Source organism: Phytophthora cinnamomi, assembly GCF_018691715.1.
Source record: "Phytophthora cinnamomi strain GKB4 chromosome Unknown Contig49, whole genome shotgun sequence".
Classification (NCBI taxonomy): domain Eukaryota; phylum Oomycota; class Peronosporomycetes; order Peronosporales; family Peronosporaceae; genus Phytophthora; species Phytophthora cinnamomi.
This window is the reverse complement of record NW_027150982.1, coordinates 171,313-184,253: the sequence shown is the minus strand read 5'-3', so window position 1 is coordinate 184,253 and position 12,941 is coordinate 171,313. Positions and strand designations below refer to the sequence as shown.

The window sequence follows — 12,941 nt, the reverse complement described above, 5'->3', positions numbered from 1 at the left end:
ATATTCGACTTGCCAGCCGAAAATCATTATATATGATTCGGGATATTTACCTACAAATTTCTTGACAATGCCTACGAGGGGCTACATGATGTTATTTCAGCCAGAGTAAGCTCTACTTCATACGAAAGTGCAGCAGTGTCGCCTGTCCGTTGTTAAATTCTGCCTGTTTTTGCTCTCCCTGTTTATCCAGAACGAACCCCAGTTGATGAAACCGTGAAAAGTATTTGACTGACGTGCATTGGTCACCTGAAGTCTATTGTGTGCTAGCTTGGAATGTTAAAGGGAAAATCTATTGTTAATGAAGCACAAGCACAGGTTAGATAAAAGGATGCAAGCATTTCAGAGGCATTGCCATCCGTTCTTCCAGTTGAATCGTATTGGAAAGATGGCAGGGTCACTTGGAGGGTTAGCGCCAAAAATGTCGGTGGAAGTAGCGCCGGCGGTACCATAGATAGCACATGCGGACTCAGTACTGCTCGAAGAATTTGTTGTCAATTTTTTTACGGGCAGTCACGATAATATTCATTCCGGGCATTCCATCCGCCTGGCTCGGCATCAACGCTTCGAATTCGTAAGACAAACATCAACGGTGCATCGAAAGAGGTAACAAAACAATTTTCGAAGAAAAAAGTGGTCCATTGCTCATCAGCGTTATTGGCATTTGCACCAGCAATGTTGAGTGTGTTCTTCAAATTCTTCCGTGTTTCATGATGGTGTATCATGAAGCCAGGCAAATTTGAATGTATAGTCCGATGCTGCAATAAAGAAACGGCAACCAAACGTTTGTCAGGCTTGGTCAAAAGCGTTAGAATATGCGGCGCAATTCTTACCGTAGTGTTGCAACGAAGCCTCTACGTTGTAGAAAACCCAAAACACAAGTTTAGCCTGCACTTGTTCTCCCTGTTTTTCCAGCACGAAAGCTAGCTGACGCACCGCCGACATACGTAATTTTCGCCACAGCATCATAAAGAGTATAATCAGTAACGCAAGCTGCAAGAGGCCATACAGCATGACGTTCCTGATTGTGTCCCACAACTGTCCATCATTCATACTCTTGATTTGGGAGTAGTAAATCCTATTTGGAAGGTTATACATCACGATCAAATTCGCCGCTGTAAATAGAGGGCATACGAGTCAGTTGAGCAATGAGCAAAGTACATGTTGTCATCAAGAGCTGAATAACGTACAAAAAATGGTAGGGACGATTACCCCCACGTAGTTGATCAACAGCATGAACTCAGTAATATACAGCAGCTTTCTCGTCTTCGTTGCATACTCCAACTCCAGCTGGGTGGCGTCCACCTTTCCCTTCAGGTCATCTACCTCGCCGCCAATGAAAATTTTGCGGCTTAAACTGAAGCTGCTCATAAGTTTGGCGTGAGAGAGCAGTCGAGGTGAATAAAGAATGTGCTTGGACACCTGTTTAGGTTTGAGCTTAACCTTAGATTCTGCCACTTCTGGTAGTACCGGTTTAGTGATGACTCGTGCTGTTTGTGATACTTGATGCCGATCCAAAATATCTAGTGTGTAACGAAGTATAGTCTTCCTGCGCGATGCAGTCACCTCTGTACCCGTTGAATTATCAAACACTATTTGAGCATGCTCGGCATCCACTCGTTCTTTTAAAAATCGTAACTGCTGGATGACAACTTCGACGTCATGCATCGAGGCCAGCATTTGAGCTCCATCCACAGAAATTAGCCCCAGTGTTTTCCATATCGAAGGCGAATTCTGCATACAGTACGACATGAAAAGCGAATTGAAGACCTCCACGGTCATCAGGACCACCTCCGGGATCTCGTCGTTCAAATGCGGCACAGCGCGTGCCATGACATTGCGCATGAAGATCTTGATAGCTGGCAGCAACATCGCGAAAGGTGTTTTCGCATGGGCGGGCAGCGTCGTGAAAATGTAGAAATAAGTTGGGTAGATAAGCACCAGACTTTCTTGGGCGATCCACGTTTTCAGCGTATTGATTACTTGAAGCCACACATCTGGATCAGAACGCGCTTTTTTCAAGAACGAGGCGAGAGGTAGCAGCATAAACGCCACCCAGGCTGGAGAGGCTGTGATAAATGTAAATGGCAGGGGGAAGCCGATGATGACCGTTAGCGCATATATTGCACCACATGAAAGAGCTGCTGTAAATGCGGCATTTATCATCACGCGCGCGTTTGAGAGCCTAACACTTGGGACGCTGTGTCGGAATTGCAGACTGACGGCGACAGTTGAGATCCAGTAGATGAAGAGCGTCCGTACAATGAATGGATAGCTAGAATTTGTCCCTTGAGAGGGTGGACCCAAAGGAATCACGTCAGCGAGGAGAGTAATGACAACACACGGCCACGGCATGAATGCCATCACAATAAGTGCTCGAAACTTGGTTGTGCGTTCGCTGTACCGGATAAATTCCCGAACACGCTCAACTGAGTAAAATCCGTGGAGTTCTACCTGCGTAGCTTCCCAGCATTCGGCAATCTTTCCCAGCATGGAGGCCAACCCCATTTCTCATTACACGAAGGCAAGACCGAAGCAAACGCAATCTGCACAATGACAGCTTCGTCTTCTCATTTTGAGCAGCGATATCGGCTGGAAATAGGATTCAGCTCATTTCGGACCGATTGCTCAAATTAGACCTATCTAATTTCGGGACGATTGCAAGATTTGAAAAATCGTTGAATCGAATCGCACGAAACTAACTCGCGAATAGGTTAGGCTCGGTTTCAAGACTTGATAGTCTTCGAAACCTAGATTTCCGAAAATCAAAAGCCCTAAATTAGTCCAGGATAAACGTTTACCTCTGAAACATTTTTACGGTGGCGCCATAGATTCTCCTGGATCCAGGATAAACTGTTTTGCATATTTCCGCCGATACACAATCGGATCGATTTTGCACAATGCACAAAAGTGGTTTGTTTTTACACAATATCGTGGCTGGAAATAGGATCGAAATTACGAAAGCACTAATTCTCTGCTTGTCAATTAATAAATTGAAAAATCGATTTTATAAATAATAATAATGCCGATTAATATATCAAATTAATTTCATAAATCAAACAAAAATAAAGAGATATGCCAAGATATACTTTTTATAAATGTATTATGTATATATGAAAATATAATTGAAAATTGATTTAATTTGTAAAATGTTCATTTTGGTATTAAAAATATAAAGTATTATTATAAATGCATTTTTGTATTACAACCCAGTTCGTTAAACTGGAAAGCGCGCGTTAACAAATATTTGTTTTTTCTATGAGTTTGATTTTTTTTACCAAGGCACTATGATTTGCAGTTTTTAAGTGCCTGAGCTCTATACCCGGAAAAACTTAAAAATTTAACGGTCCTCGTTATTTGTCACTACTCGGTACTTCAAAGCGAGCTACGCTGATGAGACGCATCGTAGTCCACATACGGCCCCGTGAGGTGCGGGGCATCAGGCTTGTGGTTCACCCAGCCAATACGAAGGTGCTCCCAGTTCACTGTCTTCTTCATGGCGGGTGTTTGGTACAAGTCCCGCAAGTACTACAGTAGCATCAAAACATCGTCAGCACATTCGCTGCAGCGTTATTAAGGAGAACGAGACATCCAACGTCAGTTAGTGACTTACGCCCACGACATTGGGATATTTGGTCAAGGTGTACTCGCTCCCTTCAGCTTGAGCCACATCGACGCGAATCAACAAGTGGAAAAGGCGAATGTCAGCCTCGGTGATACCCTTGCCCACCAGGTATCTCTTGGTAGCCAGCATTTCATCCAGTTTGGCAACCCCTGCGAACACCTTGGTCAGTTCCACCTGCGAGCCTTCGGCGTCATGGGCAAAGGCTGCCTTGAAGTACGGCCCGCTGATCTCCATGACGATGCCGTTGTTCGCAGCGTCGACTTCGCTTTCGAGCTCCTTGGGCAGAATGTCCACCTCGGACGGGACGATCTGGTTGAACGCCGAGTTGAACATCCGCAGGATGTCTGCCGAGCCTTCAGACACGATGGTCTTCTTCTTCTTGTCCCAGAGAATAGGCACCGAGAACTTGCGTGGGGTCGGGTCAACCATCTCGAACAGGTCGCGAGCGAACTTGACATGGTTCACCGTGTCGGGGATGCAGCCTTCCGTTGAGTACTCGCGGCCGTTGACACCCGTGACGGTCGGTGTCGTGCTTGGGTCCACGAAGTACCAGCCGCGGTGGGTGTCGCTGTCATCGTCGGGTTTGGTCTTCTGGTGAATCGGGTGCGCCACGGTGAGCCCCACCACGCCCTCCAAACCCTTGAGGTAGCGAGCGGAGAGCGCGCGACTGGCGAACGGACACGCGTAGGAGACGTAGAGATGGTAGCGGTCCTTCTCGGCGGGGAACTCGGCGTCGGCGTTGGGCTGCACGAAGCTAGCGTACGGAGGCGGGGCGGCCATGATATCGGTTGGTGCTGTAGTGGCAAGTTGGGGAATGGGCTCCAGTATTTTCGAAGGCGACGTGATCTTTCAGCGGATGTTACGAAAGACACGCCGCCAAAGTAGCCAAAGCAGCCAAAGTAGCTGGCCCAACGGATACAGCTGGCATCTGGCTGCCTGACAGGCACATGCCGAATTGGGCAACGGCACAGCTGCGAAGCACGAGCTGCGATGCGGATCTCCTACCTATCCTGCCTGACCTACCATCCTACCCTGCCTTACCTCCTGCGGCGCGATTCATTCCGTTACGGCGTTTCCGTCCAACTCACAGAAATGTCAGCCCCAAGTTAAAGCGAGGCAGCGCGGGCCGAACGGGGGCAGCGTCTCGCGGAGGATCGAACTCATTCGCGAATCTGCCAGCCCAAGCTCAAGCTACCAGTCAGTAAGAAGACCCGTCACCATGTGCATGAAGATCGAGTGCCCGACCTGCCACAAGCCCACGTGGAAGGGCTGCGGTCAGCACATCGAAAGCGCGCTCAGTGGTGCGTGCCCGAATTGAAGATTGTTGCGACGAAGCTGTTTGACTGAATGCTTTCTGATGTCGCAGGCGTGAAGGAAGAGGACCGCTGCCCCAATTGGAAGACGGGCAAGCACTAAGGCGACCGAACCGCCGAAGGCTTCATCGGGGAGTCTCTGTTTCTCCCCCAGACAAAAGATTGCTGCCTTCAACTACCACAGTGATTTTAAAAACGTTCAAATGAAACAACTTTTGAGCACACTCATTTTCAAAATAGCGTAGGATAGCCGTGCCGTGCCAGCATCCCAGCGGATTCAGGCCGATCCTATAGGCAGGCTTGGCAAAATCGGCAGGTTTCTAGATGGCGTGGAAGCTCTGGTCCATTTAAGATGGTGCGTGAAAGGATGAAATCTACCGGTTTGGGAATCTCCACCTGCTTGTCTGGCGCAGTTCTGACCTGATCAAGCGTTACTCCTTCCCAAGTTACGAACCGTAACGTGCATGCGCTGCTTTATGCGACTGCACTATTGAATTTTTTCTGGTACTGCGGGTCAGGCATACCAAAACGCGGTTTTGAAAACGGAAACTGACACGCACTCAGGGGATCAGGCAGGAGCACAGGCACTATGCCTGATAATTTATCAGAGGTTAAACATCGGTATCGCACCGCATGTCAAGTTGTGCTTTGTGAAGCAAAGACCAATCCTTCCCGTGCATAGATTCCACAAAGTGCCATGCGGGTCTCGATTCACTTCATACCTGACAATTTTGCCGCACGCAACGGATAGAACTACAAATGTCGTTATTGACGTCAGAGTATCTCCCCGAATAGGCTGTCAGAAAAAACTTGGTACGTGTACTGGGCTTCGGGTTTGCAAGGTTGGAAAACTGACTGTTGAACGAGCGGCAAACGAAGTATCTCCTTCCATTCACGAATATCAAGCTAACTCGAACAACGATTAACCCCAGCAATTTCCTACCGCAATGTTGTTTGGGCGATATATGCTGCAAGCTTGCCGACTGGGCGGGGCAACGCGTGTCCATCTAAGCTTTGCCCCGCATCACCGTCCAGCTACTCACAAGGTGAAGATGTTCAGTCTTCCTGTCATGTCCAACAACATAAATTGGCGGGCTTTTGCTACCGGCGTGCCGCCAATGGCTACGAGTCCCACGGAGAAGTTGACGGCATCACCACTTCACGACATTAAAGATGTCACTGAGGAGCCTGCATCGCTCAAGCATTTCTCGCAATCGACAAGCAAACACGCGTTGGAGGTGGTGGCAGCATCTACCACCAGCGACGGCCCTACGTGGAAGAATCCGGTGTCCCACCCAGTCTACAGCCTTGACGCGATCGATGAAATCCCGCAGACACACCACCAACCGAAGAAGATACACGAGTACGTCGCACTACTCGGTGTCAAGACACTCCGACTAGGATTCGATCTCTTCTCGGGGTATCGTGGACCCGGTGGCGCCATGACTGTGCAGGACTGGCTCAACCGATGCCTCTTCCTCGAAACCGTGGCTGGCGTGCCGGGTATGGTGGCCGGTATGGCGCGCCATCTACGCTCGCTGCGTTCGCTCAAGCGAGACTACGGCTGGATCCACACGCTGCTGGAGGAAGCTGAGAACGAGCGCATGCACCTGCTGATTTTCATGAACATGAAGCAACCCGGGCTGGGTTTCCGCATGATGGTGCTAGCTGCGCAGGGAATCTTCTTCAACGGGTTCTTCATCACTTATCTTGTTTCCCCCAAGACGTGCCACCGCTTTGTAGGCTACCTTGAAGAGGAGGCTGTCAAGACCTACTCGAATTTGCTGAAAGATATTGAGGATGGCCACCTTGATGAATGGAAGCGAAAAGGTGCACCGCTCATCGGTCGCAGTTACTACAACCTCCCGGACGACGCCAAAGTGTACGACATGATCAAGTGCATCCGCGCGGACGAAGCTAATCACCGTGACGTGAACCACACGTTCGCGGGGCTCGACCAGAAGCGAGATGTCAACCCCTTCGTAGGTCAGCACTAGGCATCTTAGCTGCCAAAGCCTCGCCAAACTAGCTCCAGCAAAACTAGCACAGCAGCCTATGCGGTTCTAACCACCAAAAAATCAAAGCAAACCGTATGAATCTTTTATCGAGACCAGGTTCTTCGTTCCCTAGCAAAGATGGCAGGTACGTCGCAAACTAGACTGGCGCAAATGACGCTTAAAGTCCGTTACCAAGAGGTCAGGCATTGCAGAGGCGTGATCGAGCGGCGGGTGTTCTGCACGGAACCAGCGAACAACCAACCATCCTAAGTGGACGCGAGCGAGATGGTGCCGTTTCGATAACAAACCCATTCGCGAATTTGCTATCTCAAGCTCATGTCAAGCACCCAGCGCAAACCTCAAGTTCCCTTCACCAGGTGCATGAAGACCGAGTGCCCCATTTGCCGTGGAAGGACTGCAGCCAGCACATCGACAACGCGCTAAATGGTACGTTGCACGTTGAAGATGAAGATGGTATTGTGGCAGGCACTGATTTGGTGCTGGGTCATGCTATATTGATGTGTAGACGTGAAGGAGGCATACCGCTGCCCCAAGTGGAAGCCGGGCAAGTTCTAAATGATCTGGACGTATAAAATCTCCCTGGTACGTCGTAGTCTTAAGCCGACCACATAAGGGTTAAAATGATTCGATTTACAATGCCACGAGAAGCTCGCAAAAAAATAAAGCTGCAATTCTACTGTAATTCTACAGTTTAGCAGGTACTCTTTAACTGATTTGTTTTGGTCAGGAAATGAATCCGGTCGTTAGGTGTCACGTATGCAGAACGCTACGGTATGAGAGAATCCACGAACAAAAGCTAATGAATCCGACATTTTCGAAGTTTCGTCCTTTCCCTGCATTTTTCGATTTTCCTGATCCTGCTCGTAGCTATTTGCACCTCAAGCAGCATGGGATTTACAAGCGTCGAAGAACGAGCCCCGGTCAGCAAATTTGTTCGTGCGTGAAGCAGAATATCGTACATCCAGTGCAAACCCACAAACTGCCGCCGAAGTGGGTGCGAGCTCTGCTGCTTCTGCTTAGCATTGACGCGATATTGGGCACCGTTGAGCTGGTCGCAAAGTAGGAGGCGTACTAAGTATTGTCTCCAAGAAATGTCAATACCACTGCTGCGTTGAAACTCAACAACCAAAGTTAGAGAAAACATGTTTGAGGGTGATTAGAAAGCCATGGTCCTTGCTACTTGTTCAGTGCTTTTGGGGTTCGGTTATCGCACTCATCGCGACCTCATCGGCGATGAGCACTCTCAGAAAGAAGGGGAAGGCCACGGTTAGCGACGAACAAAGTTGTTGGGGGGAAACGATCTCAACTTCGCAGGAGGTCAGGCATCATGAATCATCGCACCCTGCCTTGAATAGCTGTACTTAAGAAAACTATTCAGACATCTTCATCTAGACGAACATGGATTGGATGTCTCATTTCAGGCAAAGAACCGGGTAGTTTCAAACCATACATATTATCTTGGAATAACTCTATCAGATTACCGCGCTGGCGTTCAGCAGCGACGAAATGCGAACGCATCACTCTTCAAAAGTGCTCTCTCCAGGCCTAGCGCTCATTCAACTCGACTCGGCGCGATTCCCTTGCACAAAATCTCCGTAGGTAGCATTACTGTAACCGCAGACATGCCAGAACTCCATGCCCCAGTGTCTCCGAGCGCCGGTGTCGTGTACAGCGCCCTCGATAGCGAGCCAAATATTCCAACGCTCACCGCGGAGAAGAGTGTCCTGCACATTACCAAAAACCCGTGTACGCTGAGCTGGCGCAATCTTACCTATACTGTCGACGTCAAGAAATCGACGAAGTGCCCGGATGGTAAGAAGACTATCCTGACAAAAGTCACTGGTCGATGTGCGCCAGGAGAGCTTACAGCAGTCATGGGCCCCTCCGGTTCTGGCAAGACGACTCTGCTCGATATTCTGGCTGACCGCATCAGCTCTGGAACTATCGAGGGCAGCATCTCGCTCAATGGCGAGAAGCGCAACGTGAAGACTTTCCGGGCGGTGTCGAGCTACGTCGCGCAGGAGGATTCGGTGATGGGGTCATTCACAGTGTCGGAAACGCTCGAGATGGCCGCGAGATTGAGCCTACCGAACACCGTCACGCGCGCTACCATCGTAAAACGCGTGCAGACGGTGATCGACGAAATGGGCCTGCGTGTGTGTGAGCACACGCTGGTAGGGGATATCTTCCGCAAGGGAATATCGGGAGGCCAGAAGCGTCGACTGAGTATTGCCATTGAGCTGCTGTCGGAGCCATCAATCTTGCTGCTGGATGAACCAACATCGGGCTTGGATTCGGCGTCGACGCACAACGTCATGGAATTCGTGTCGAGATTGTGTCAGGAAAACAAGACGGTCATTTGCACGATCCACCAGCCTTCATCACTCGTGTACGACATGTTCACGAACATTGCTATTATGACTTCCGGTGAAACGGTGTGCTTCGGGCCGCGTGAGCTCGTCATCGACCAGTTCTCAGGCGCGGGGTACACTTGTCCAATGTACATGAATCCAGCCGAGTACTTCCTCAGTCTCGTCAATTCGGACTTCGCGGGCCACGCTGACATCAAGACGCTCGTGCAACGCTACGCAAACAGTACAACAGCAGCGACAATTCTCCAGAACATCGAGACCGATAACGCTGGAGTCCACAATGCCGCACCTGTCGTCCCAATGAAACCCTCCGCTCTTCGCCAATTCTTCGTGCTGATGGAGCGCAACTCGATCAACAACGTCCGTAACCCGGGCATCTACTGGGTCCGACTGGCCATGTATATGATGCTGTCCTTCATGGTGGGCACCATGTACCTCTCCACCAACAAGGACATTTCTGAGCAGGACATGGTGCCCTTGCTCTTCTACGTACAGGCGTTTCTGGTCTTCATGTCGGTGGCTGTACTGCCATTCTTTATCGAGCAGCGCACTGTGTTCATGCGCGAGCGCGCCAACAGCAGCCTTAACGTGTTCAGCACGTGGTGGCCAACTTCGTCGCGACACTGCCCGGCATATTCTTAATCGCCGCGGTCTCCACGTTCCTAGTCGTGCTGCTGTCAGGCCTCCACGGGTTCTGGTACTTCCTGCTCAATCTGTTCCTGTCGCTGGTGGTGGCCGAGGCGTGCATGCACATGATCGGCGCTGCCGTCCCGCACTACATCATCGGCATCGCGCTGGGTGCGGGCATCTTCGGCATGTTCATGCTGTGTGAGGGCTTCATGGTGCCTCGCCACACCATCCCGGGCTACTGGATCTGGGCCTACTACATCGCCTTCCACTCATACTCGTTCAAGTCGTTCGTGTACGAGCACTTCATCCACGTCGACACCCCCGAGGCCAGAGCCATCCTGGAGCGACTGGACCTGACCGACGTCGATACGCCGCAGAACATGGTCATCCTCGCCTGCTACGCCATCTGGAGATCATCTTCACCTTCATCCTCTACAAGTTCCACACGGGGCGTCGGTAAACAGCAGCACCAATACCAGCACAACGACAATTTATACTAACGAGGCCGTCTTCTGCTTAATAAGCTAAAGGAGACCCGACGAGGTTTTCATTTGAGTAGAATTGTTGTGGTGGTTTGGCATCTCCGTTTTCCTATCCCCTAACTGCGAAGATGTTGATATGCTTTTTTGTGTGGTCATGAAGGCACTCCCGCCCCCTCTCTCTTGAGTGATAGATGGAGTGGGGGGAGGATCTGTGGGCGCTTGCTTAGTGCTTGCCCGTCTTCCAGTTGGGGCAGCGGTCCTCCTCCTTCACGCCTGCAGAAGGAAGGGCACAAGAGTGAGATGGAAGGTATCGTTTCTCATTGATTACTGGTGCACGCACCGCTGAGCGCGGCGTCGATGTGCTGGCCGCAGCCCTTCCACGTGGCCTTGTGGCAGGTGGGGCACTCCACTTTCATGCACATCACGGCGGACTTGTTGGTCTTGGGGACTTGACTTGAGCTCCAGGCAGAAAATTGGCGAATGAGCCGAGGGTCGCGGGTTCCGGTCCGCAGCCTGGACCCATGCCTGACCCGGATACATAGATGGTCCATTATTAAATACTACAGGCCCTGTAGGATTACATACCCACTTCAACATGTCCTTGTCCGGATAGCGCCTTCATGTCGATGCTGCAGCGCGAAGGGGCCCGTGGATGTAGACGCCGCGCCCCAGCGGCGTTGTCTGTGGCGTGCGGCGCTAGCCTGACAAACTGCGAGCCAACTATAGCAGCGAACGTGGGGTGGAGAGCGAAGCGAAACTCCCAGGACGAGGTCTTTGTTGCTATTCTGAAGCAAATGCGCGCCTAGACTTAGCCGCCAAGATGCAGCTATCGGTGCTCACTTGTGAACAAGCAAGCTTGTGCTAAGACCTCTTATCTTCCTTCTTCTGAACAAAATGATGTCCGGGCGCCTGCTGCGGTCGTGCCGCCCGAGCTCGACGGTCCGCGCGCACTTCGGCTTCGCGCCGCACCAGTTGTCGGCCGTTGCGCAGGCCCGCACGGACAAGCCCGTGTTCGCGGTCAAGGTACACAGCCTCCCCATCCTACCCAGCCACATGGTGTGGCGAGTTTTCGCCACGGCTCCAGCCACCACGGCCGGCCACCTTTCGCCTTCGCCGCCGGCGAAAATAGAGCTACCAGAGGTGAAGTGGACGGCAGCGCCGTTGCCCGAAATCAAGGACGTGACTGAAGAGCCGGCATCTCTCAAGCACTTCACCCAATCGTCAAGCAAACACGCGCTCGCTCCGATCGGGCATACAGCTGTGACCAGCACCAGCGTCGGACCTGTGTGGAAGAATCCCATTCCTCACCCAGTCTACAACCTTGACGCGATCGATGAAATCCCGCAGACACACCACCAACCGAAGAAGATACACGAGTACGTCGCACTACTCGGTGTCAAGACACTCCGACTAGGATTCGATCTCCTCTCGGGATATCGTGGACCCGGTGGCGCCATGACCGTGCAAGACTGGCTCAACCGGTGCCTCTTCCTCGAAACCGTGGCTGGCGTACCGGGTATGGTGGCCGGTATGGCGCGCCATCTACGCTCGCTGCGTTCGCTCAAGCGAGACTACGGCTGGATCCACACGTTGCTGGAGGAAGCTGAGAACGAGCGCATGCACCTGCTGATCTTCATGAATATGAAGCAACCCGGGCTGGGTTTCCGCATGATGGTGCTGGCCGCGCAGGGGGTGTTCTTCCCGGCGTTCTTCCTGACCTACCTCGTTTCACCGAAGATGTGTCACCGTTTCGTGGGTTTTCTCGAGGAGGAGGCCGTCAAGACTTACACGAACTTGCTCGAGGATATGGAGCACGGACACCTCGACGAATGGTGCACCACGACCGCGCCCCTCATCGGTCGCAGTTACTACAACCTCCCGGACGACGCCAAAGTGTACGACATGATCAAGTGCATCCGCGCGGACGAAGCTAATCACCGTGACGTGAACCACACGTTTGCGGGGCTCGACCAGAAGCGAGACGTCAACCCCTTCGTAGGTCAGCACTAATTCACCTTCCCAAAAAATTCCTCCCTGCACTAGAGATGAACGAACGAAAACTCTAACGATGGTAGAATCAAAGAGAAGAGTCTACTAAAGTTACGTGTAGCGATCGTCGTTATCACACCTAGGTAGATGTGATAGCGCGTTCAGTCTCCCAATGTTCGTCATGCCGGTATGCAGATCAGTCTCGTGCGTGCGCTCTGAGTAACTCGTAACTCACCGGCTTTCGTGCTGGTTGGATTCTCGCAAATAGCTCGGCGGTTGTTCGCACACTTCACAAGAAACGGGATAATGCTTCACCTCGCGGGCTGATGATACGCATTTGGAGAGTTCAACGGTTTTAATCGAGAGCTTTGAAGCTCTCTTTCATTTGCAAATTCGCCACGTCCAGAGCACAAGCGCCGAGCACTCCTTCCCCCCGCTCCAAATCCCCTCGTCGACATGTGCATGAAGATAGAGTGCCCTACCTGCCACAAGGCGACGTGGAGAGGCTGCGGCAA

At 51.4% G+C, this 12,941-nt stretch overlaps 4 protein-coding genes across 4 annotated transcripts; 3 read left to right on the top strand and 1 right to left on the bottom strand.

The window, feature by feature from the left end:
• Nucleotides 1-3,372: 3,372 nt before the first annotated feature.
• Nucleotides 3,373-4,402, bottom strand: IUM83_08096 (Glutathione S-transferase; the record flags this gene model as incomplete). Its single annotated transcript, XM_067932448.1, has 2 exons — nt 3,373-3,525; nt 3,611-4,402. The coding sequence occupies 2 exons, from the start codon at nt 4,400-4,402 to the stop codon at nt 3,373-3,375; spliced, it is 945 nt and encodes a 314-aa protein (XP_067790054.1).
• Nucleotides 4,403-6,053: 1,651 nt separating this feature from the next.
• On the top strand, nt 6,054-6,932 carry IUM83_08095 (alternative oxidase; the record flags this gene model as incomplete). The annotated part of the gene is made up of 1 exon (XM_067932447.1): nt 6,054-6,932. The coding sequence occupies one exon, from the start codon at nt 6,054-6,056 to the stop codon at nt 6,930-6,932; it is 879 nt and encodes a 292-aa protein (XP_067790051.1).
• Nucleotides 6,933-8,575: 1,643 nt separating this feature from the next.
• Nucleotides 8,576-10,455, top strand: IUM83_08094 (ABC transporter-like protein; the record flags this gene model as incomplete). The annotated part of the gene is made up of 2 exons (XM_067932446.1): nt 8,576-9,841; nt 9,922-10,455. 2 exons carry the CDS (start codon nt 8,576-8,578, stop codon nt 10,453-10,455), a joined length of 1,800 nt encoding a protein of 599 aa, XP_067790052.1.
• Nucleotides 10,456-11,331: 876 nt separating this feature from the next.
• IUM83_08093 (alternative oxidase) lies at nt 11,332-12,447 on the top strand (the record flags this gene model as incomplete). The annotated part of the gene is made up of 2 exons (XM_067932445.1): nt 11,332-11,533; nt 11,750-12,447. The coding sequence occupies 2 exons, from the start codon at nt 11,332-11,334 to the stop codon at nt 12,445-12,447; spliced, it is 900 nt and encodes a 299-aa protein (XP_067790057.1).
• Between the last annotated feature and the right edge of the window lie 494 nt (nt 12,448-12,941).